At 37.7% G+C, this 21,978-nt stretch overlaps 1 protein-coding gene and 1 pseudogene across 4 annotated transcripts in view; one reads left to right on the top strand and one right to left on the bottom strand.

Moving 5' to 3' along the window:
- Positions 1-21,978, top strand: part of UACA (uveal autoantigen with coiled-coil domains and ankyrin repeats) — an 86,083-nt gene that overhangs the window by 22,620 nt on the left and 41,485 nt on the right. Inside the window, exon 1 of one of the 4 annotated variants that reach the window (XM_027553096.1) lies at positions 1,372-1,509. The exons of 1 other annotated variant lie outside the window; for it this stretch is intronic. Coding sequence is in view for 1 of the 3 variants with exons in the window: in XM_027553094.1 (XP_027408895.1) it covers positions 20,880-20,918 (39 nt within the window). In the remaining 2 variants the exon portion in view is untranslated. Of the gene's footprint in view, positions 1-1,371; positions 1,510-20,461; positions 21,677-21,978 lie in introns of those variants that run through there. 2 more of the 4 variants (XM_027553094.1, XM_027553095.1) reach the window with 2 other exon arrangements.
- LOC113899807 lies at positions 12,241-14,987 on the bottom strand (annotated as a pseudogene).

The following is a 21,978-nucleotide window of genomic DNA, read 5'->3' as shown; positions in this document are numbered from 1 at the left end:
TCTGCTAAAATCATCAATAAAGAGAAAAATCTATCCAACACATCTGTCAAATGAGTTTATCAGATATTCTGTCAAATAAGATTTGAGTCTAGGAGGTGTGTTGCAAACATTGCTTTGTTTGGTTGGGGCTTTCCTTGTTGAGGAAAAGCCGTTTGGGGCAAAACTTATATACTCGGGAACGTTTACTATATAAGGAAGGAGTTAAATCTATGGAAAGGTCACACTCTTTAAGGCAATTGGAGGTAGGTGTTGGTTTAAAATAGTGCAATATACATACTCGGAGAAGGCAATGGCACCCCACTCCACTATTCTTGCCTGGAAAACCCCATGGACAGAGGAGCCTGGTAGGCTGCCATCCATGGGGTCGCTAAGAGTCGGACACGACTGAGCGACCTCACTTTCACTTTTCACTTTCATGCATTGGAGAAGGAAATGGCAACCCACTCCAGTGTTCTTGCCTGGAGAACCCCAGGGACGGGGGAGCCTGGTGGGCTTCCGTCTATGGGGTCGCACAGAGTCGGACATGACTGAAGCGACGCAGCAGCAGCAGCAGCAGCAGCAGCAATATACATATTTCTGGAAGAAACCATGAAGCACAGCTTTTAGCTGGTTATTGCTAGCTCAACTAATTTGCCAAGCACAAATCCCCTTGAAAAGTAAAACTCTAATACAGTGTAAAACACTCAATTTTAGACAGATTTTCAATTGAATATTTGTTACAAAAGCAAGCCACAGACATTAATTAAAAAATCATAAGTATTAAAGGATTATCATATATTTAGGTTTCTGTGTTCTTAAAAATTCTTCTCTTTGAAGTGTACACCTTAGTTAAAGATATTTCTGTGTATTATTGTCTAACTTCATGAACAGGCTTTATGAGCAGCCTGCCTGAGAAGTTATACAAAGGAAAATATCCATAATGTTGTTTTACATTTATATGGCCACCTTTCTGTGTGAAGTAGTCAGGCTGAGAAAGAATTCTTTGATTTCAGTATTTGTTAATTAAGTTTATTCAGTCACTCAACAGATACTTAAGTGCCTACTCTATGCAGCCAAGTGGCAAGGCTATGAGGGTGCAGAATACTACTCCCTGATCTTGAGGAACTTGTAGACAGACAAGGGCGGGTCAGGAGGCAGTATTACAGGGCTAACACATTTAAATATACAGTTACAGCTCTGTGTGGTAATACGTAATAGGGATAATACATAATAGGGAAGGTCTGACTTGGTCTGGGAAGGCAGAGCAAGTGTCTCTGCAAAAGCTGAACTGAGATCTAAAAAAATGAGTTATTGTTAAGCAGCATCGAGGAAGGAAATGCTGTAATTAGGTACTCTGTGAAGGAACCTGGTACTTTTGAAGAACTTCACTATGAAAAGAGATTGGAGGACTGAAGGGAGAGTATCCAAGTTCAAGATTACACTCCAGAAGTTAGAAGGGGCCAGACCATGAAGAATCTTAGCGATCATTTTAAGGAATTTGATCTTGAGAGCAGTGGGAAGTAGCGGAGAGTAAGTACAGTACGTTTACATTTTAAAAGTTAATCTATTTGAATTTGATAACTGTAGAGTATTAATAGTTCTTTAGAGGGTATGTTGTCTAATCCCGACTTAACCCCTTGGTGGTGGTGGTGATGGTAATAGCAGTAATACTTAACTGCCATGTATCTTGCGTTTAGTCTATTGATTCTAATTTTTATAACTAATTGGGTGGTTATAAATGCTAAATGATATTAGCTTCATTTTACAGATGAGGATACTGAAACTCTGAAGGGATAAATAATTTGACCAAGGTCATTAGCAAATAAGTTATCAAGCTGGGAACTTGCTGGGAACTCAGTCGAGGATTTTCTGATGCTAAATCCCTGTTGGCTAATAGGAGCACACTCAGTAATAGGCCATTGTACTCTTTCTGGCCAAATTATACATTCAAACAAGTTGTCAAAGATGTTTTTAATAATGATAAATGAGTGCTTCTCTGAGACTGAGTTAGTTTTTAAACAAAATGAATAATAATAAAAAGCTTCTCTTAGTGTCCAGCAGAGGGAGCCAGAAAGACTGGTATTTGAATACAGTGGAGTTCTCCAAGTTAGGAATATTCATTTACAAGCAATTCTGTTGAACTCATATTAAAAATAACCATGTAAATGAAATATGTGTATTTTGATTTAAAAGTAAATGTTTATGTATTGAAAATGAGGAAGGATGTGTAACAAAATGTAAAGTTGTTATTATCTCTTTAATTGTGGTTTTGCTAGGTTGTCTTTTCTGCTTTTCTTGAATTTATATCAGTCTTGTATAATTTGTCTACCCTTTTCTTGAGTTTATATTAGTTTTGTATAACTTGTGTGTTATATGATAAAAATAGCTGTCATTTTTTGTTTATATGGGTGAGATAAGAGCTATTAAATGGTTCATCAAGTGTTTTAAATGCTCTTCTAATCTAAAATGCATCGCCAGTCATTTTCTTGCATTATTGATTTGCTTGGGAAATCTTTTTCATATTAACTAGGTAAATTTAGGCCATTACTTAACCTGAATCTTCAAAATTTTGAGTTACTATAATCTACATTTAAGAAAATATATTCAGTAGAAATAAAAGATGTATTATTTTAGATTCTTGGTTGTCATATTAATAGGGACATCTTAGAGTATAAAAGAAAAAATTCATTCTGAATAATATGTTTAATATGATTTGGATTTAGAACTGAGCTTATGGCATCACCTTTCTCTTGCATCCATTTTGTAGAAATGTAAAAAGTTTAAAACCAAGATAACTCTTCTATGGACTGATGACTAGATAATCTTTGCCCTTTTTTTGACAGATTGGTATACAAAAACATTGAAATTTAGAATTAGAGAGTCTTGAATTTGAATTTTTACTCTGTCATTTGGTAGCTGTTTTACGTTGGCAAGTTACTGAATGTCTCTAATTTTCTTTCTCTTTACATGGAAAATGAAGATGGTAAATAAAAGTCTTTTTGCTCAAGTTGAGGATTATGTGAAGGGAATGTGAAGTGCTTATTATTAATAATAAATGTTAACTTATCGGGTTTGCAACTTTAATTCTTTTTTTGCTGCAACCTCACTTCCAACAACTGAACTGAACTGATTTATTCTTTATGGACTCTATATTTACTCATACCCCCAGCTGCTAGAGAAATACACATCTTTCACTAACTGTGCTAGCCTATAATCATAGGTATCCTGCCCTGTATTCAGCTACTAAAGTAATAGCTTCGCATCACAGAATCCCTCCACCTTTTTTTTTTTTTTACCTTTTGCTTCATTTGATTTCTGTGTTAATCAACTTGGCTATAGAAATAGATAACTCCCAGATTTCGGTGGCTTATAATCAAATTATCTTACACAAAGACTTCGGGCTGCCTGTGCAGAGTGGCCCTGTTCCATGTGTTTTCAGTCTAAGACCCAGACTGAAGGAGCAGCCTCTGTCTGGACTTGCAATTTGCATGGTATTGAGAGCTCAGAGGGCTGACTGAAACTTGTGATAGCCCTTAAAGCTTCGGTTCAGGTGTGGAGTGCCTCATGACTGCCAAAACATGTCACATGATTAGGTTCAAAGTCAGTGAGGCACAGGGACAAATATTGTTCCCACTGGAGGGTATAGGCAAGTTAGAATTAATGAGCAGGGATATAGAGCCTTTTCCAAGGATGGGTATGGTAAAGAGTGAACAGTAATGTAATCTGCCACAATCTCGCCTCTTGATTACAAATATTAACTTTCTTCCTTTCTGCGTACTAGATTTATTTATCCTTTCCTCAAGAAAAATAGCTCATGAATTTCTTCCAATCATATTAAAGTCTTGAAGCACATTAAAATTTCTACATCATTTCTGTATGTAGATTTTCTTGATCCAGAGACAAGTCATCTTCCACCCTCTGTCTCCCCAGTGTACAATGATGGAGCAGGGATAGGCTGTCCACAGTAAACCCATTTGTTAAGAAAGGGGGAGAATGGAGGCACACAGCAATCACTGTGCTGTGCTTAGTCGCTCAGTTGTGTCCAACTCTTTGCAACCCCATGGACTGCAACCTGCCAGGCTCCTCTGTCCATGGGGATTCTCCAGACAAGAATACTAGAGTGGGTTGCCATGCCCTCCTCCAGGGAATTTTCCCAATCCAGGAATCAAACCCAGGTCTCCTGCATTCCAGGCAGATTCTTTACTGTCTGAGCCACCAGGGAAGCCCAAGAATACTGGAGTGGGTAGCCTATGCCTTCTCCAAGGGATCTTCCCAACCCAGGAATCAAACCGGGGTTTCCTGCATTGCAGGCAAATTCTTTACCAACTGAGCTACCAGGAAGCCATAGCAACACATTCTTAGAATTGCCAGGGTACAGCAATCACTGGATCCTAGCAATTGTAAGAATGTGAGTGTGTGTATGTGTGTGTGTGTGCGTGTGCGTGTGTGTGTGTGTGCGCGTGCGCTTGCTTGCGTGTGTCACGCATGCTCAGTAGCTCAGTCATGTCTGACTCTCTGAGACCTCATGGACTATAGCCCACCGGGCTCTTCTGCCCATGGGATTTCCCAGAAAGAGTACTGGAGTGGGTTGCCATTTCCTTCTCTAGGGGATCTTCCTGACCCAGGGATTGAACCCACATCTCTTGTGTCTCCTGCATTGGCAGGTGGATTCTTTACCACTGTACCACCTGGGCAGCCCCAGTTATAAGAATATTCTTGGGTAAATACAGTGAGGCCTCCTTTTCTTCACACTAGGGGATGCTCCTTGACTAGGCCCTGGTTGTGCTCCTGTGTGAGGCTCCCTAGGTCATCATTTTCTGTGGCCGTTGGCTGTGCCGTCTGTGAAGTGTTTCCTTTAATATACTCATCCATATTGGAACAGAGTGTTGGAGGGTATACCCTTCTCAGCTGGGGAATGGGTAAATGGTGAGCAGCTTTCCTGGCCAGCTTCTCACCTGTAGAAATGTGGGGACCCATGATGATCTAGGAGAGTAATAGGTCTGTTAACTCAGGCTAGGGATTGTTTTGGAAGTTGTCTTTTGTCTTTTTATCTATTTGATTTCAGTCAGATCCATGTGCTATGAACTAATCCTCAATTCCTTGAGAAATGCATTTTTCTCTAGACATCAGTACAATTATCTTGAGCTTATCAGGCTTCTCTGGCACCACATCCTTAGTCTCTTCCTGTGGGGAGTTACCCTCCAAGCCATTTTGTTCCACTGAAAGAGTTTACTGGGTGAAAGGAAAACATTTGTTTCCTTTACTCACAACTCACTGAATAGTTTTGTATTCCCAAGTATGTGTGGGTTTTTCCCACACCACGCAGTTCTCTCTGGATACCAGCTGGGTGTCCTATACTATAACTCAGTGTTGGCACTACCCAGAACTAGCTCAGACCTCACAGTTTCAGGGATCAGTCGTGGAACTATAGATGCTCCTCTCCCACTTGGTGGCTCTGGTTAGTTCACGGGGTCGCAGAAGAGTCAGACACAACTTAGCAGCTAAACAACAGCAACATTAAGGTAATAATGACCTTAAATTTTAAAAAGGATACTCTGATTTTTGTATGTTATCCAAAACTCTGTAAGAAAGTTGTGGTAGACAGTATAATTATTTCAGATTATCCAATCCCCTGCTTCCTTGAAGATGATCATATATGTGTCTGTGTGTGTGTGTGTATAATATATATCCCCACGTGTATGACTTTTGCATATCTCACAAAGACTAGACCTCCCACGGTTATTGATTTGGGGACTGCTCATGTCATATGCTTTGGCCAAATTTGGGCCAGCCTTCTTGTTTCAATACTTTATCAAAAGAATGCCCTTCCTATAAGGGTTGTTCTTTCAGCCTTGGTTTTGGAGGGGCGTCTCAGGCTATTTCTACAGAGCTGACCCACAGTCTACAACATAATGTTAATAGGATATACAAGTTTGTTATTTTGAGAAACCACTGAAATTCGGAGGTAATTATTACAACAAAATGAACACTGCAGGAACTGGAACCAGAAGTAGGGTGCTACCTTCAGTACCAGTACCACCAAAAATAATAAAAATATGTGATGTAGGCATGGAGGCCAGGGGGTGGGACATGGGACAGCAAGGAAACTGTAAGCGCAAACCACATAATGTAGTGGTAAACAAAAAGGTTAGGTGTAAAATATTAGACAACTTGGTGAAAAGACTGGAGTTGTGATTGGCATCTAAAGTGGGAGTATGTAAAAGTAAAGTGTTAGTTGCTCAGTAATGTTCAACTCGTTGCGACCCATGGGCTGTAGCCAGCCAGGCTCTGTCCAGAGGATTCTCCAGGCAAGAATACTGGAGTGGGTAGCTATTCCCTTCTCCTGGGGATCTTCTCAACCCAGGGATCAAATCCGGGTCTCCTGCATTACAGGTGGATTCTTTACCACTGAGCCACCAGGAAAACCCCATTATTGAATCAGGTAGGGTTCTCCAGAGAAATAGAATAGAAGATACTTATATATCTCTATCTCAAAGATATCTGTATCTAAGAGAGAGATACTTATTTACTTTAAGGAATTAGCCTACGTGAATATGGGATTGAAAAATCTGATGTAAGGCAGGCCAGCAGACTGGGAACTCAGGCAGGACTTCTGTGTTACAGCCATGAGGCAGGATTGCTTATTCTCTGGAAATTTTCAGATTTTGCTCTTTAGGTTTTCAAGTGATTGGATGAGGCCCTACCCCACATTATCAAGGGTTATCTCCTTTACCTCCTTTACCTGATTTCAGATGTTAATTACATCTACAAAATACCTTCATAGCAACATCTAGACTCATGTGCTGTTTTGAAGAGAGTGGAATATGAATACAGAAAGTACATTCTAATAAATCTCATGATAAGGCAGCAAACAAATTAGTTTGATCACAACTAATAAACTAGATGTATTTTGGCTGAAGATGTTTGAGCCTCTAAAACAGTGGTTGGCAACTGTGGCCCACTGCTTGTTTTTTTATAAATGAAGTTTTATTGTAACACAGCAATACTTATTTTTTGTATATTGTCTGTGGCTGTTTTCATTCTGCAGTGACAGTTGAACAGTTATAAGAGAAACTGCATGGCTTGCAAACCCTGAAGTACTTACCATCTAGCCCTGTATAGAAAGTGCTTGCCAGTGCTTAAAGAGTACATAGAAATGCTGCTTGTGGTTCTTCTCTGTTATGGTTCATTCCTAGTTCAATATTTCCCTTCAAGTATGAATGTATACTTATTAAACGTTACAGTAGCAATGTTTTGTTGTTGAAAGCCACAGATTTTACTAGTTTCATAAAATTTAATAATTTCTTAATTTTTCTTTGCATGGACATTCAAATTTTCTCTTAGATCACTTGCTGAATTCAGTTTTTATGGATAAAATATATATGAATGCTGTTAGTTTTTAAATGAACACTTGTGTATCTTTGGGAATGAAGAGAAAGTACTTTTTGTACAAAATTTGGTCAGCTTCATATTATTACAGTTGCAGAATTCATTGTTTGTCTCTATTTTCCTTCTTTAAAGATGGTAAAAAGGTATATTTCTATGCCCAGCTCATCCCCCTTTTTTTAGATAATGGATTAAAAAAAAGTAAGCTATTTTTTAATTTGCTCCTTTATCTATAAAATGGAATCAGACTACAAGATACATTTGTTTGCCAGCCAAATAATAAATTGCAGCTTTAGTAGGTAGAGAGAGTCTAGGTCCTGGATTCAGACAGCCCTTGGTTTAAATGTAGTGGTTTGAAACAACAGCTATTTTACTTGCTGCTGACTCCATAGGTCAGCAGTTTGGGCTGGGTTCCACTGCTTGGTTGTTCCACTGGTCTTGTCTGGGATTACTCATGTGGCTGCCAAGTCATCTGGTAGTGCCTCTAAGGCTGGGTGGTCTAAGTTGGCCACGCTAATGTGTCTGGCAGTTTTTGCTAGATTGCATGACTGGGTGGTTGGGCTCTTCCTCTTGTAAGATCTCTCATGCTCTAGGAGGCTAGCTTGCTTACACTGTGTCAGCAGCAGCCCCAGAGGGGAAGCTGCAAGGTCTCTTGAGACTTAGATTCAAAGTTCTACAAGATCACTTCTGCCACAGTTCAACTTGTCAAGTCCAGCCCAGATTTAAGGGATGAGGAAATAAATGCCATCTTTTGATGAGAATCATGGCAAAGTCATATTGCAAAGGATGGGTTTACAGGAGAGGAGGGAATTAATAGTAGCTGCTCAAGCTAACACCATCAGTTGCTTAGTTCCTTTATGCCCCGTTTGGAAAGTAGAAATAACAATGTGACTTAGAGAGTTTTTCTTATAGTGTAACAATTATGTCTGTAAAGCACTTCGAAGTATTTCTTAAAGAATTTTGAAATTGAATCTTTATTTTAAATGCTGTGTTTTATTATTGTATGCTTAAATATCATCAGAGTAGTCATTTGTCCTCATTATTAATTTTGTCATGTATTTTTAATGAAGAGAAACATATTAAGACTCATTGGGAACAAATCCTGTGTAAAATAACTGTGCAGGAAGAGTTAGGCATATGTGTAGAACTATTATCTTTTTCATAGTTAAAAAGAAAAGCAGTTAACTTCTAATGTGTTTGTAAAAACATGTATTTTCTTATGACCCTCTGTCTACATATCTTTGTATTTCCAACTTTCAATTTTAAAAATACTGGCTAGTAGGGTAAGATTTATTATCAGTTTAATTCTCGAAGGGTCTTTTTAGTTCTAGCAAACATATTTTTATTTAGCTGTTTCTCTGCAAAGCCAAGAATAAATAGAAAACCAAAGAAACAAAAATATCTCTTTATTTTTCACTGTAGTCAAATAGCATCAGAGGCTCTTTTATAAGTGTATCTGTTTTGCTTTTTACTTCGTCAAGAATAAACATAGAATGTTTCCTAAATCTGTCCTGTTTTCAGACATTAGCAGAAATGTTTGTTAAAACTTACCAGAAGTATTACTGTGTTCTTTGGTGTGTGTAAGGTGGGGTAGGAGGCATAATAGACCCTTCTTGGTTTTTACCTTTATACTGAATAAAATTCACTCATGACACTTAGATGTTAGAACTAATTTGAATACATTTTTCTCTAAAATTTTCTCGGGAGAAATTTTTCTCCCAAATAACCAATTGCTTAGCATTTTAAAGGGGATCTTAAATAAGATCTTTTATATCCAGCCTAAGAGCTCTATTCTTGTATGATACACATTTATAATTTGTTGTGTTCAAGATCTGTGTATATATTTACTTTAGAATTTGACGCTTCTTCTGTTACCAGAAGAATGTTAAAATAAAATAGGAAGGGTGAAATATGTAATATTATGAAAAAAATGATACATATTAAAATTGGAGAGGCAATTTCCTATCTATTTTAAACAACCTGTTTTGGGCCCCTAGACAGCTCTAATAAAGGAGCAAATACCTGCAATAGTTCGTGGTAGACAGTCTGGTATTTATACGACAGACTAGAATAGAATCAAACGGAGTGGTCAGGAAATCTTATCAAGGCAGTGCTGAGTCTTTTAGACTGTAGTTTGTTTAAAGTTATTTTATTTATTTATTTATTTTTAAAATTTTATAGCATCCAGTATTTAAGATGTTAGATTTATTATTTAAGTAATAATAATTATTATTGTTGATTTTTCTTGACATTTTTATGTAGAGAAATTCAGGAAAGCAGGATTTAGCCTGTTAATGTCTTGATCAGAAAAATGGTTGACAGGATAAATTTTCCCCTTCCTCTAATTGTTCCAGTGAGTCCTGACTAAATAGTGCTTTCAGATGACATAGTGGAAGACTTGAGTAGATAAGATGGGGCCTAATTAAATAAGGAAAAGGAAAAATCAGAAAGGGAAGAGAGCCTGGCATCTAGGAGAAAGATACTGGATGCACAGCTTTTGTTTTCCTGTTTTATTTTAACATTCTCTTTTTTTTTTTCTTTTTCTGTTATGTAAGATCTAACTTGCTGTTATATAAGAAAGAAGAGTAAATAACCTTTGGACTAAATGGAATGGGGGAAATATTTCTAACTATCATCAATCCGGTGAACTGTAGAACAGTTCTTAATTGTGCAGCCTAATCTTCAAGGAATGTTTATGCTTCATGAGCTTTGCTTTCTGCTGTTCGCTCCATTTTCAGTTGGGGCTTGTCTTGGGTTTAGTAATGAGAATGGTGATAATTGTAGTGTACTGTGGAAGCCTTAAACTCATTGAGTTATGTACTTTAAATATGTACTGCTTTTTACATGTCAATTATACTTTAATAAAGTGGTTTAAAAAAGAGAGATTTTGGCTGTCTTATTCACTTCTGTATCTCTGGTGCCATGCCTGACATATATTAGGTGCTTCATTGAAGTTTGTGCATGCAAATATGGAAGTTTTTATTTTTTTGATGTAAAGGACATCTAAGTTTCTGAGGCTTAAATTTTTAAAAGATACTTGCTTTTTACATCAAAGATTTATTTTCAGATGATTTGAGAGTTGAAATTTCTTAATTAGTAGAAACCAGTGGACAGGTCTAACAAAAGAATTCTCTAATCATTCTGCAGCTAACTGCAATTGCCTTATACAGAATCCCATAATCTCCCAGTGACTCAGTTTCTGCATATATAATATGAGAATCAGTTAGCATTTCAATATGAGGAGGCTGAAGGAGGTAGTGGGGATAACACTATTCAGGGATTTGTAGACATGAGCATAGCCTGGTGTGCTACAGTCCATGAGGTTGCAAAGAGTCAGATATGACTAAGCAACTGAACAACAACAGGACATGAAGGAATTTGTTTTTCTCCTCCAAGAATAGGAAACTACTGAAAGATTTTCAGTGAGGTGGCAGAGGGCGTTTGAAAGGGAGTGGTGGTGGTGTGATTTGGTGTGCATTCTGAAAATCCCTTTGGCTACAGTGTGGAGAATACAAGGGAAGGGGCTGGAATGAATCTGGACAGACTGTTTAGGAAATTAATGCAGTAATCCTGGTGAAGGATGGTGCTGACTTGAAGTAGGGTGATGTTGATTGACATGGAGCTGAGCAGTTGGATTTGAATAATGGGGAGGTACTCATCTCACACGCTAGTAAAGTAATGCTCAAAATTCTCCAAGCCAGGCTTCAGCAATACGTGAACCGTGAACTTCCTGATGCTCAAGCTGGTTTTAGAAAAGGCAGAGAAACCTGAGATCAAATTGCCAACATCCCCTGGATCATCAAAAAAGCAAGAGAGTTCCAGAAAAACATCTATTTCTGCTTTATTGACTATGCCAAAGCCTTTGACTATGTGGATCACAAGAAACTGTGGAAAATTCTGAAAGAGATGGGAATACCAGACCACCTGACCAGCCTCTTGAGAAACCTATATGCAGGTCAGGAAGCAACAGTTAGAACTGGACACGGAATAACAGACTGGTTCCAAACAGGAAAAGGAGTACGTCAAGGCTGTATACTGTCACCCTGCTTATTTAACTTATATGCAGAGTACATCGTAAGAAACTCTGGGCTGGAAGAAGCACAAGCTGGAATCAAGATGCCTGGGAGAAATATCAATAACCTCAGATATGCAGATGACACCACCCTTATGGCAGAAAGTGAAGAGGAACTCAAAAGCCTCTTGATAAAAGTGAAAGAAGAGAGTGAAAAAGTTGGCTTAAGGCTCAACATTCAGAAAACTAAGATCATGGTATCTGGCCCCATCACTGCATGGGAAATAGATGGGGAAACAGTGTCAGACTTTATTTTTTTGGGCTCCAAAATCACTGCAGATGGTGACTGCAGCCATGAAATTAAAAGACGCTTACTCCTTGGAAGGAAAGTTATGACCAACCTAGATAGCATTTTGAAAAGCAGAGACATTATTTTGCCAACAAAGGTCCGTCTAGTCAAGGCTATGGTTTTTCCAGTGGTCATGTATGGATGTGAGAGTTGGACTGTGAAGAAAGCTGAGCGCCGAAGAATTGGTGCTTTTGAACTGTGGTGTTGGAGAAGACTCTTGAGAGTCCCTTGAACTTCAAGGAGATCCAACCAGTCCATTCTAAAGGTGATCAGTCCTGGGTGTTCTTTGGAAGGAATGATGCTAAAGTTGAAACTCCAGTACTTTGGCCACCTCATGCGAAGAGTTGACTCATTGGAAAAGACTCTGATGCTGGGAGGGATTGGGGGCAGGAGGAGAAGGGGACAACAGAGGATGAGATGGCTGGATGGCATCACCGACTCGATGGACGTGAGTCTGAGTGAACTCCGGGAGTTGGTGATGGACAGGGAGGCCTGGCGTGCTACAATCCATGGGGTCGCAAAGAGTTGGACACGGCTGAGCGACTGAACTGAACTGAAAGTCTCTGAGATTTGGTGCCAGGGGAACAAGGAGGGTCTGGTGTCAAGACTCATCTCTATATTTCTGTCTTGTACAACTAGATGGATAATAGTATCATTTACTGTGTTAGTGAAAGTTGGAGTAAGATCAAGTTTCAGGAGGAAGAACATGTTTATGGTTTGAAACATTGAGGTACTTTTAAGACACTGAAGAGGGATTGTCAAGAAGAAATTTGAATATGTGGGCCTGAAGCTTAGAGAAGCCTGGGTTGCAGATGTGTATATGGCAGTCGTATGTGAACAGATTTTTTAATTACAATATGATGAAGTGCTTTGTCTACAAGTTGTGTTTAATTTTCTAATTTGTGGTGTTATTTCAAACCTGGTGATTTTTCTACTCATCTTTTTTTTTTTAATTTTAATTTTTTTAGAATGACAGAAAATATTTTACTAAAACATAAGATTTACAAAAGTTTCCAGACAAGCCACACAAAATGATCACAAGGTTTTTCTTGAAGGGAGAATTCTACACTTGACAGGAAGGTCACAGTGTTACTAATAAGGGCTGTGATATTTGTTTAATGTTTCCATTTTAGTTCAAATGATAGAGCTTGTCCATCTACAGTGTCTAAATAAAGTTAGACTTGGCTGGAGAGCATATTCTAAAAAACTGGCTAGCTGTTTTTACCCAATGCAGTTAGATCACCATAAGACGGGAGAAAGGAACTCATTAAATAAACTAAAACTACCTTCTCCCTCACCAAAAAAAAGTATAACACCCGCACCCCTGCTGCTAACCCTGACCACCACCTTTATTCACAGTGCTTTCTATTTAAACCGTGATGGGGGAAATGAGTAAAAGCAGAGAGGGGTCACTGCTTTTGAATGTTTCACAACATCCAGATAATACTTGTAGCCTCTACTCAGGCTTTACAACAGTGAATCAGGGCAAGACATAGACTTGCTAATGTGTATTTAATCACCAAAGGACTGAACCTGTCTAGGCTTTTATTCTGTAATGTTTTTAAGACTGTGTCCATTAAATGCAAACAAAAAAGGAAGACGTCTTGGCAGAACAGAAGTCATGCAGACTTGATGATCGGATCAATGTAAATATTATTCATGGCATATAGCCTAGTCCATGCTCTAGCTGTTTCTATGGCTTGGGCTTCGTTGGCCTTCCAGTGCTCTTATACTGTTTGCTAATGGATTATCTGGTTTGGAAGCACTTAACAAAGCCAGGATCCATGGCAGAACTGTTCATATGGCAGTGCTGGGGACCACCTATTCAAAATATCTAAACATATTCTTCCCAGCTTGTCTACATTAGGATGATAAATTTTGGTTATAAAATGTACTTTAGGGGCTGTCATTGGGTACTCTTCTGGAAGGAATAGTTCAAGTTTAAAAGTCCCTCCCTCAAAGGGGGAATCCTGTGGGCCAGCAGCGACCACATGAAAATAACAGGCATTGCTTTTCTCTGGTTCTGCTTTATGCCAGGAACTGGTTCTGCCAGCAGATGCTGGGTTTCCTTGATAATCTTGTGGGGCAGCCCGGCCATCTTGTTAGATCCTGAGTTCGGCCTCTGATCTTGTCTCCCTACTCATCTTTTAGTAGGTAGTTTACTAAACTATCTACTTTTTTTCCTACAATTTTTTTTTTTTTCTGATTTTCTCTCTTTGGAACTATTTCTATACCTTCCATGTAATTAATGTAGTATTACAGCAGGGAGAATCCCATAGACAGAGGAACCTGGCAGGCAACAGTCCATGGGGTCATAAAGAGTCAGACACAACTGAGCATCTGAGCATAGAACATAGATGGCAGTGTATTATGATTATTTGCATGTTTACATATGTATCTGTCTTTTTCATATTGTGAGAGCAATTGAAGAAAATAACTGGGTTTTATTCCTGTGAATTGCCTGAGGCCAGGTCTCATGTATATTTTGTTCCCTATTTTATATCCTGCACCTGACTTGTGGCATAGCACATACCAAATGATAATGTGTATTTAAATCCTGAGTCGAGTATTTAAATATATCCCTTTACACATAATGCTTGGTAAATTTTTACTGAACAAAATAAATTATCCCATTTTCTGACAGTTATTCAGTATTTTAGAAATGAAAGACAAAACTCCTTTGCTGCTTCCCCTTATCTGTGTTAGCGGTTTTTGACTTGGAGTTCTTGGATTCCATATTTGTAGAGAGATCAGTGATCCTCCAAAAATAAATGTAAATTATTTTGATTATGTGCTTATATATACATTTAAAAAGAGTGTCCATTCCTTTCATCTCATTCTTGAAGGGGTCTGTGACACTAGAATGATCAACAACTGTGAATTAGTTTAGCATGTCTTTTTCTTGGTTTTAAGCAGTTTCTATGAAAGTTTTGTGGTAATCTGTGAAAGTTTTCTGTATGTTTCTCTTTTGGATAATGCATCTAAAATGGCCTTTAGGCTAAAACTGGTCTTTAAATAATATTACCTGTGACCTATTGAGTCTACCCCTTAAATATATAAATACTTTATATGAATTTGCATATATTTTAAAGTCTACTTGCTTATTTGCTTCTATAAAGTTCTTCTCAAGAGACCTTCTTTCCTAAATATTGAATAAATGAAGCAACTGTTGGACTCATTTATGTTTAAAAATCTTAACCAGACCTTTTAACAGAGAAGAAATTAGAGGTTAGTATACAAAATTTTTAGTAATTTTTTTTCTGTGTGGTGGAATTTCTATTTTTATATGTAAAGTTAAATGTATTACAAATTTTCTACATTAGATATGTATTATGTAAACATTTTTAAAATTTCATTTAATTTCTGAAAAGTTATGAATTTGCAGTTGATGCTAGTATGAGGAAATCACTGTTGAAACTTTTAAGTGATTTTCTTTATGGTGATTTAGTGTTTAAAGGTATCATCTATTTAGGTCTACCTAGAATCTTTGTGTTAGAATGTTTTATTTATTCTCTAGAAACAACTGTATTTTGATTTTTACCATAGATGTGTTGGCTTGGTACATTCTGAGTTTAATGAATAGCTTCTTTTCAAACAGTACAGTACTGAAGTACAGAAACATTTATTATAATATGTGGTAAATACTTAATGCTTTAAAAAAAAAACTGCTTCTTTTCAGAATCCTTTCATTCAGTAGCACAGGACTCATCTTGCAAGTATATGGCTGTGAATGAAAATGGCTTCATTTTAATCCAGAGAGGACTGAGTGGAAAGGATATACTGTGTTTCCTGCCAAATTAATGAATCAGTGAAGGGCCTTGGTGAGAGGCATGTTAAAAAATTTATACATCAACCACATTTATTGGACCAAGTGTCAAAAGTGCATGAACCAGAAGTTGAGAGAATAGTTTAGCCTAGTGAACCCCTGATGAACCTGTAACTCAGCTTTAACAATTATTGACCTGTGGTCAATCTCATTTCATCTCTATCTTCACCCTCTTAATTTTGTTTTTAAAAGTTTATTAATTAATGTAAATCATGCTAATGATATTGTGAGACTGCATTCCTTTTGTTTTCTTTTGAATTGTGGTAAAAAGCACAGACAGTTTACCATCTTAACCATTTTTAAGTGAACATGTCAGTCGTGTTAAGTATATTCACACTGTTGTGCAAATTATCATCAGAAAATTTTCACCTTATAAATCTAAAATACATCCATTAAATAACAACTCCCCATTTCCCTCTTTCCCCAGATCCATTCTATGTTTTGTTTCTCTGAATTTGACCACTTTGGATACCTCATAAGTGGAATCATAGAGTATTTGTCTTTGGAGGGCTGAAGTTTATTTCACTTAGCATAATGTCAAGATTCATCTGTGGTGTAATATGTGAAGAATTTCCTTCCTTTTTATGCCTGATTCCTATTCCATTGCATGTATATACCACATTTTGTTTATCAATTCATCCATCAATGGACATTTGGGTTGCTTCCACCTCTTGGCTATTGTGAATAATGCTGCAGTGAACATGGGCGTGCAGATACCTCTTTGAGACTCTACTTTCAATCCATTCAGATATATACCCAGAAAAAGGATTAGTGGATTGTGTGGTTCTATTTTTAATTTTTTGAGGAATCTTCATCTCGTTTTCTGTAGTGGTTACTCTGTGTTCATTCCCACCAACTGTGGGAAGGGTTCAGATTTCTCTACCATCTATGGGAAGGGTTCAGATTTCTCCACATTCTTAGCAGAACTTACCATTTTCTAATTTTTTGATCGTAGCCATTCCAATGGGCGTGAAGTGATATCTTATTACGATTTGATTTGTATTTCTCATTTAAGGATGTTTAACATCTTTTTATATGCTTATTGGTCATTCATATATCATCTTTGGAGAAAGGTGTAATTTAACTCCTTTGCCCATTTTTAATTGGGTTATTTGTTTCTTTATAATTGAGTTACAGTTCTTTATATAGCCTCCTTATTAACTGTTTATCAGATACATGGTTTGGAAACACTTTCTCATTCTTTGTCTTTCATACGGGAGTTTCTAAGTTGGATCTAGTTCCAGTTTTGCTTTTGTTGTCATATATAAGAAATTACTGTTAAATCCAGAGTCATAAAGCTTTTCCCTGTATTTTCTTTTAGGAGTTTTATGTTTGAATGTTAAATTTAGGTCTTTAAATTTAGTCTTTAATCATTTTGAATTAAGTTTTCTATATGGTGTAAGGTAAAGATCCATCTTCATTCTTTTGCACGTGGATATCCAGTTTTCTCAACAGAAATTGTTGAAGAGACTGTCCTTTCACCGTCAACTGGTCTTACACCCTTGTTGAAGATCATTTGACCTTATATATTAGGGTTTATTTCTGGTCCTTTGTTCTACTTCATAGATCTGTGCTGTGTGTGTTCTTAGTCGCTCAGTTGTGTCTGACTCTTAGCGACCCCATGGACTGTAGCCCACCAGGCTCCTCTGTTCATGGGGATCTGCAGGCAAGAATACTGGAGTGGGTTGCCATGTCCTCCTCCAGGGGATCTTCCCAACCCAGGGATCAAACCCAGGTCTCCTGCATTGCAGGCGGATTCTTTACTGTCTGAGCCCCCAGGGAAGCCCAATGAGCTATGTATCTGTTCTTATGACAGTACCATACTGTTTTGATTACTGTAACCTTGTAGCATGCTTTGAAATCAGAACATGTGAGACCTCAAACTTTTTCAAGATTATTTGGCTATTTTGGTTCCCTTGAAAGTCAATATGAATTTTAAGATAAATTTTTCTATTTCTGAAAAAAAAAATGCCTTTGGAATTTTGATAGAGATTATATTGAATCTGTGAATTGCTTTCAGTAGTATTGACATTAATGATAGTGAATCTTCCAGTCTAACATGAACTGTCTTTTCATTTATTTGTTATCTTCTCTAATTTCTTTCAGCAATGTTTTGTAGTTTTTGTATACAAGTCTTTCACTTTATTGGTTTAGTCCTAATTATTGTATTATTTTTGATGCTATTGTAAGTGGAATTGTTTTCTTAGTTTCATTTCTGGATTACTCCTTGTTAGTGTATACAGAAGCATAATTGTTGTGTGTTGCTTTTTTATCCTGTAATTGTGCTGAATTCATTGATTAGGTCTAAATTTTTTATTCTTGTGGAATTTTTAGGATTTTCTGCGTATAACATCAAGTTCCCAGGTGGCTCAATGATAAAGAATCTGCCTGCCAATACAGGAGACCTGGGTTCAATCCTTGGTCAGGAAGATCCCCTGGAGAAGGAAATGGCAACCCACTCCAGGGTTCATTCCTGGGAAATCCCATGGACAGAGGAGCCTGGCGGGCTACAGTCCATGGGGTTGCAAAAGAGTCAGATATAACTTAACAACTAAACAACAACAACATATACCATCATGTCGTCTGCAAACAGAATAATTTTACTTCTCCCTTTCCAATTTGAATGCCTTTTGTTTCCTTTTTTTGTCTAATTGTTCTGGGTAGAACTTCTAATACTTTGTTGAATAAAAATAGTGAGAGTGAGCATCCTTATTTTGTTCCTGATGGTAGAGGAAGTGTTTCACCATTGGATATGATGATACCTATGTGCTTTTCACATATAACTATTATTATGTTGAGGTAATTTCCTTCTTTTTTTATGATTTAGTTATCTTTGGCTTTGCTGGGTCTTCATTGCTGTATGGGCTTTTCTCTAGTTGCAGTGCAAGGGCTTCTCATCGCCATGGCTTCTCTTGTGAGCACGGGCATGCAGGATTCAGTAGTTGTGGCTCCTGGGCTCTAGAGCATGAGCTCAATAGTTGTGGCGTATAGGCTTAGTTGCTTCAGGGCCATGTGGGATTTTCCCAGACCAGGGATTGAATCCATGTCTCCTGCATTGGTATATGTGGTGTCATGGTGTATAATCCTTTCCATGTGCTGTTGAATTCAGTCTGTCCCCCTGATTATTTTGATTATTTTTGAAGTAAATACCAGAAATAGGAAGTAGGCTAATAAATGGGTAAACATATGATATGCTGGCAGACACTGATAAGTATTATGAAGATGGATGAACCAGGGCCGAAAGATAAAGAGGGCAAGGGTAGCATGGGGCTAGTGCTGTAGATACAGTATTTGAGAGGTTCTCTGAGGAAGTGATATTTAAGAACTAGAATGAAGGTAAGGGAAGAACCTTATTGGCACAGGGGACAGCAGAGGTGGGAATTTGTCTTGAGCTCTTGGGAAATAGCTGAGAAGGAGAGAGAGAGTAGGAAAAGGAGATTGAGAAACAGAGGAGGTTCAGGATATCCACAGTGTAGGAGGGTCCATCATCCTGTCTCCTGAGCCTTAGTTATTACAGAAGACAGCTCCATATATAGCTGTTATTACTCCTTGCAGATTTCCCCCTTTCTTTTTATTTGCTTTGCCTTTGCTGTCCTATTTCTAGAAAGGATGTGCTTGCTTTGTTAACCAAAGGATGGGGCCTGAGTTCTATCCCACCCAGATTTCCTCTGAAGAAGGGTGAAATGGAGTGGGCAGAGTCTCTGGGTCCAGCCAAGAATCCATTGTGATGTCTAACGTGATTTGGGGGGAAAAAAAAGTTGTTTCAAAAATAATACATGATGGCATATGATCTTATATATCTCAGAATATGTGCCTAATATTTCGCATGGTAGAAAATGGCTTTCTTGATGATATCCGTAACAGAGTTTAGCTGGCGGCATGCTCTGCAGTGTAGCCCTTGCCTCCTTCCTGTACACAGTTGTATTGGGCGGTTTTTCATTCCCATGGAGTGGTTTTCCCAAATCTGACTTTTTGGAGGAAGTGTAAATTACTCTTGTGCCAATGCGGGAACTAGAACAGAAGCAATCCCTGGAGCTTGTGGAAATTTGTCACCGTCCTTGATAATGTAAGGGATGTTGTAGTACAAGCAGGTAAAACATCAGGAGGAGGACGTGAAGAGGTTGTTTACTTTGTCCCCAAGTGGAGTTTTATTTACAGTCTAGCTCAGTGGTTAATATGCATTTGCTTCCTTTAATATTTAATCATCTTATTTGTTTTTTAAAATCCCTGAATCCAGATAATTTGATTTTCCACTGATAAAATATTTACTTGCTATATCAGGCAGGGTGCTAAACTTGGAAATTAAGAGCAGTGAGTTAAATTTAAAATTTGTTGAAAAGTATTCATCATAATGCAGACTATTTAATGTCTTGGCAGTGCCTCGCTCTTCTCATTTAACATGTTAGGAGACAGACTGGCAGCAGTTGTAAGCTGAAACCTGGTTGCATGCAGAATGAGACTGAGGGGGTACAAGGAAAATGGAGAAAAATCTGAAAATGTTTCTTTGTGTGTGTGTTTCCTTAAAGTGTGATTCTATTTGCCAAAAATAGAATTTTATATTCTGTTTATCAAGGTTATTATAACTTCTGTTTAGACAATCCTAAGACTGAAACGGGTTTAAAATGTTTTTTTGTGGGAATAACCAAATTTGTCTGTTAACAATATTGTTGTAATGTCACGCAAGTTGCTTTCATATAAAAAGCATGTTTTACAATGTGTTTGAGTCATTTTTCCCTCGCAGACCTTAGGTTTATTACTCAGAGGAGAAGCATGCATTTACAGTATATTCTTAGCTGCTCTTCTCTATCCATCACTCAGCTGTCAAGGCCTATGGAATCTAAAATAGATCCTGACCAATGGGAGACAGTCTACACGCTGTTTACGGGATGATTCGGATGTGGACAGCTTTATTGTGCACAGACGCTGGTCTGTGCCGCAGTGTTGAGGCGGCAGGATGTAGAGTGCTGTTCAAGCTTTCCAGTGGAGTCCCCGAAAAGGGAAGGCAGAGAAAGACAGCTTCTAAATAACAAATAGGAGGAGTTACAGTACCTGACTTGGGGCTGCTCTTAATCAAGTGCTGCCGCTGCAAGGAAGATAATTTTCAAGCGTTATGAAGGCGGAGAAGGATTCCGAAGACGAAGAAAATATCCTTAGAGATCCAAGCTAAGTGTAGTGCAGCATGAAGATTGCAGAACAGGAAGAGTTCTAAGAAGAAGGACTGAGTCACTAGTTAGGAGTTTCTCTGAGGGCTCGCTTTGTGAGCCACAGTGATTTGTAACTTAATGCGAACTAATTTGCTGTTAGCAACAAGAAACTAAATCCTGTCTATGATGAGCTGTTGGTTTTCTTGTGCTCCTAAGAACAGAGTAGGTATCCCTGTAGTCAGTGAAACAAAAGCGTCTTGGCCAGGCTTTCTGAACTGTATTCTTTTAAAACGTACTACTTTTTTAAAAATTTGGTTTCTTTGTCTTACTCTGTTCTCTCTAGTTTATTTGATTAGCAGGCTGGGGCTAGTGATCGAAAACAAAAGTGCTTGTTTCTTTTTCTGGATTGAAAAAGCTCATAATAGAATTTTAGTAATTGAGCAGTATTTCTGTTAACTGACAGTGGACCAAAGTGCTTGGTAGAGAAGAACTGAAAATCACAGGATTAATACCAGACTTTAATCTCATTTAGTTATCTTTTAAAGAGCCTTACCTTGGGATTTTGCAATTGCTCTAGTGTTTTAGATAGCTCCTTTCTCCACCGGCTAGTTTACTTGGAAATAAAATTGGGATTGTTCTAACTGCAAGGGTAAACTAATCAATTTAGAGCAAGGGTTTGTTTGCTAAACGTGACTTAATCCCTTAGGCATTTGAAAACACAAAAGCCTGCATCTACTACCACTCCCCAAATTAGAGCCAGTACACTGATTGTTTTGTTTTAAAGCTAAAGAAAGGGGAAGCTGAAAATGTTGTTTAGACTGAGGCAGTAAGTAGGGCTCCTAGGACTCGTATCATAGTTGATAGTTTGAACTTTTCAAGTTAGAAGGAAGTAGTTCATCTCCAAATTTGACTGCAGACAACAATTCTGAAGTCTGTGTAGATACTTGAACCAGATTCCATTGAAATGTTACATTTCATTGGTGGGTTAAAATTTTAATATATCTGTCTTTTTTCATATTCAGTTTTTATATTTTTCACTTCAAGTATTTAATGAATACATTACTTATTTAGCTAGAAGATTGGTTACTTTTTTGTTTTGTTTTAGAGAAGAGTGGATATAAAATAATCCTGTTGATCAAACATTTGCTTTATATAAGGTGATTCATTTTTTTCCTCCAGAGATTTGTTATTGTATTTGTGGACATAGGAATTGCTTTGTAAGTTAAGTGAAAGATGTGTACATTGTTTTTTGTTCTAAAAATGATATTGAACTTAGCAAAGA

This window comes from Bos indicus x Bos taurus, chromosome 10 (assembly GCF_003369695.1).
Source record: "Bos indicus x Bos taurus breed Angus x Brahman F1 hybrid chromosome 10, Bos_hybrid_MaternalHap_v2.0, whole genome shotgun sequence".
In the NCBI taxonomy this organism is placed as follows: Eukaryota; Metazoa; Chordata; class Mammalia; order Artiodactyla; family Bovidae; genus Bos; species Bos indicus x Bos taurus.
This window is presented reverse-complemented; position numbering and strand designations above follow the sequence as displayed.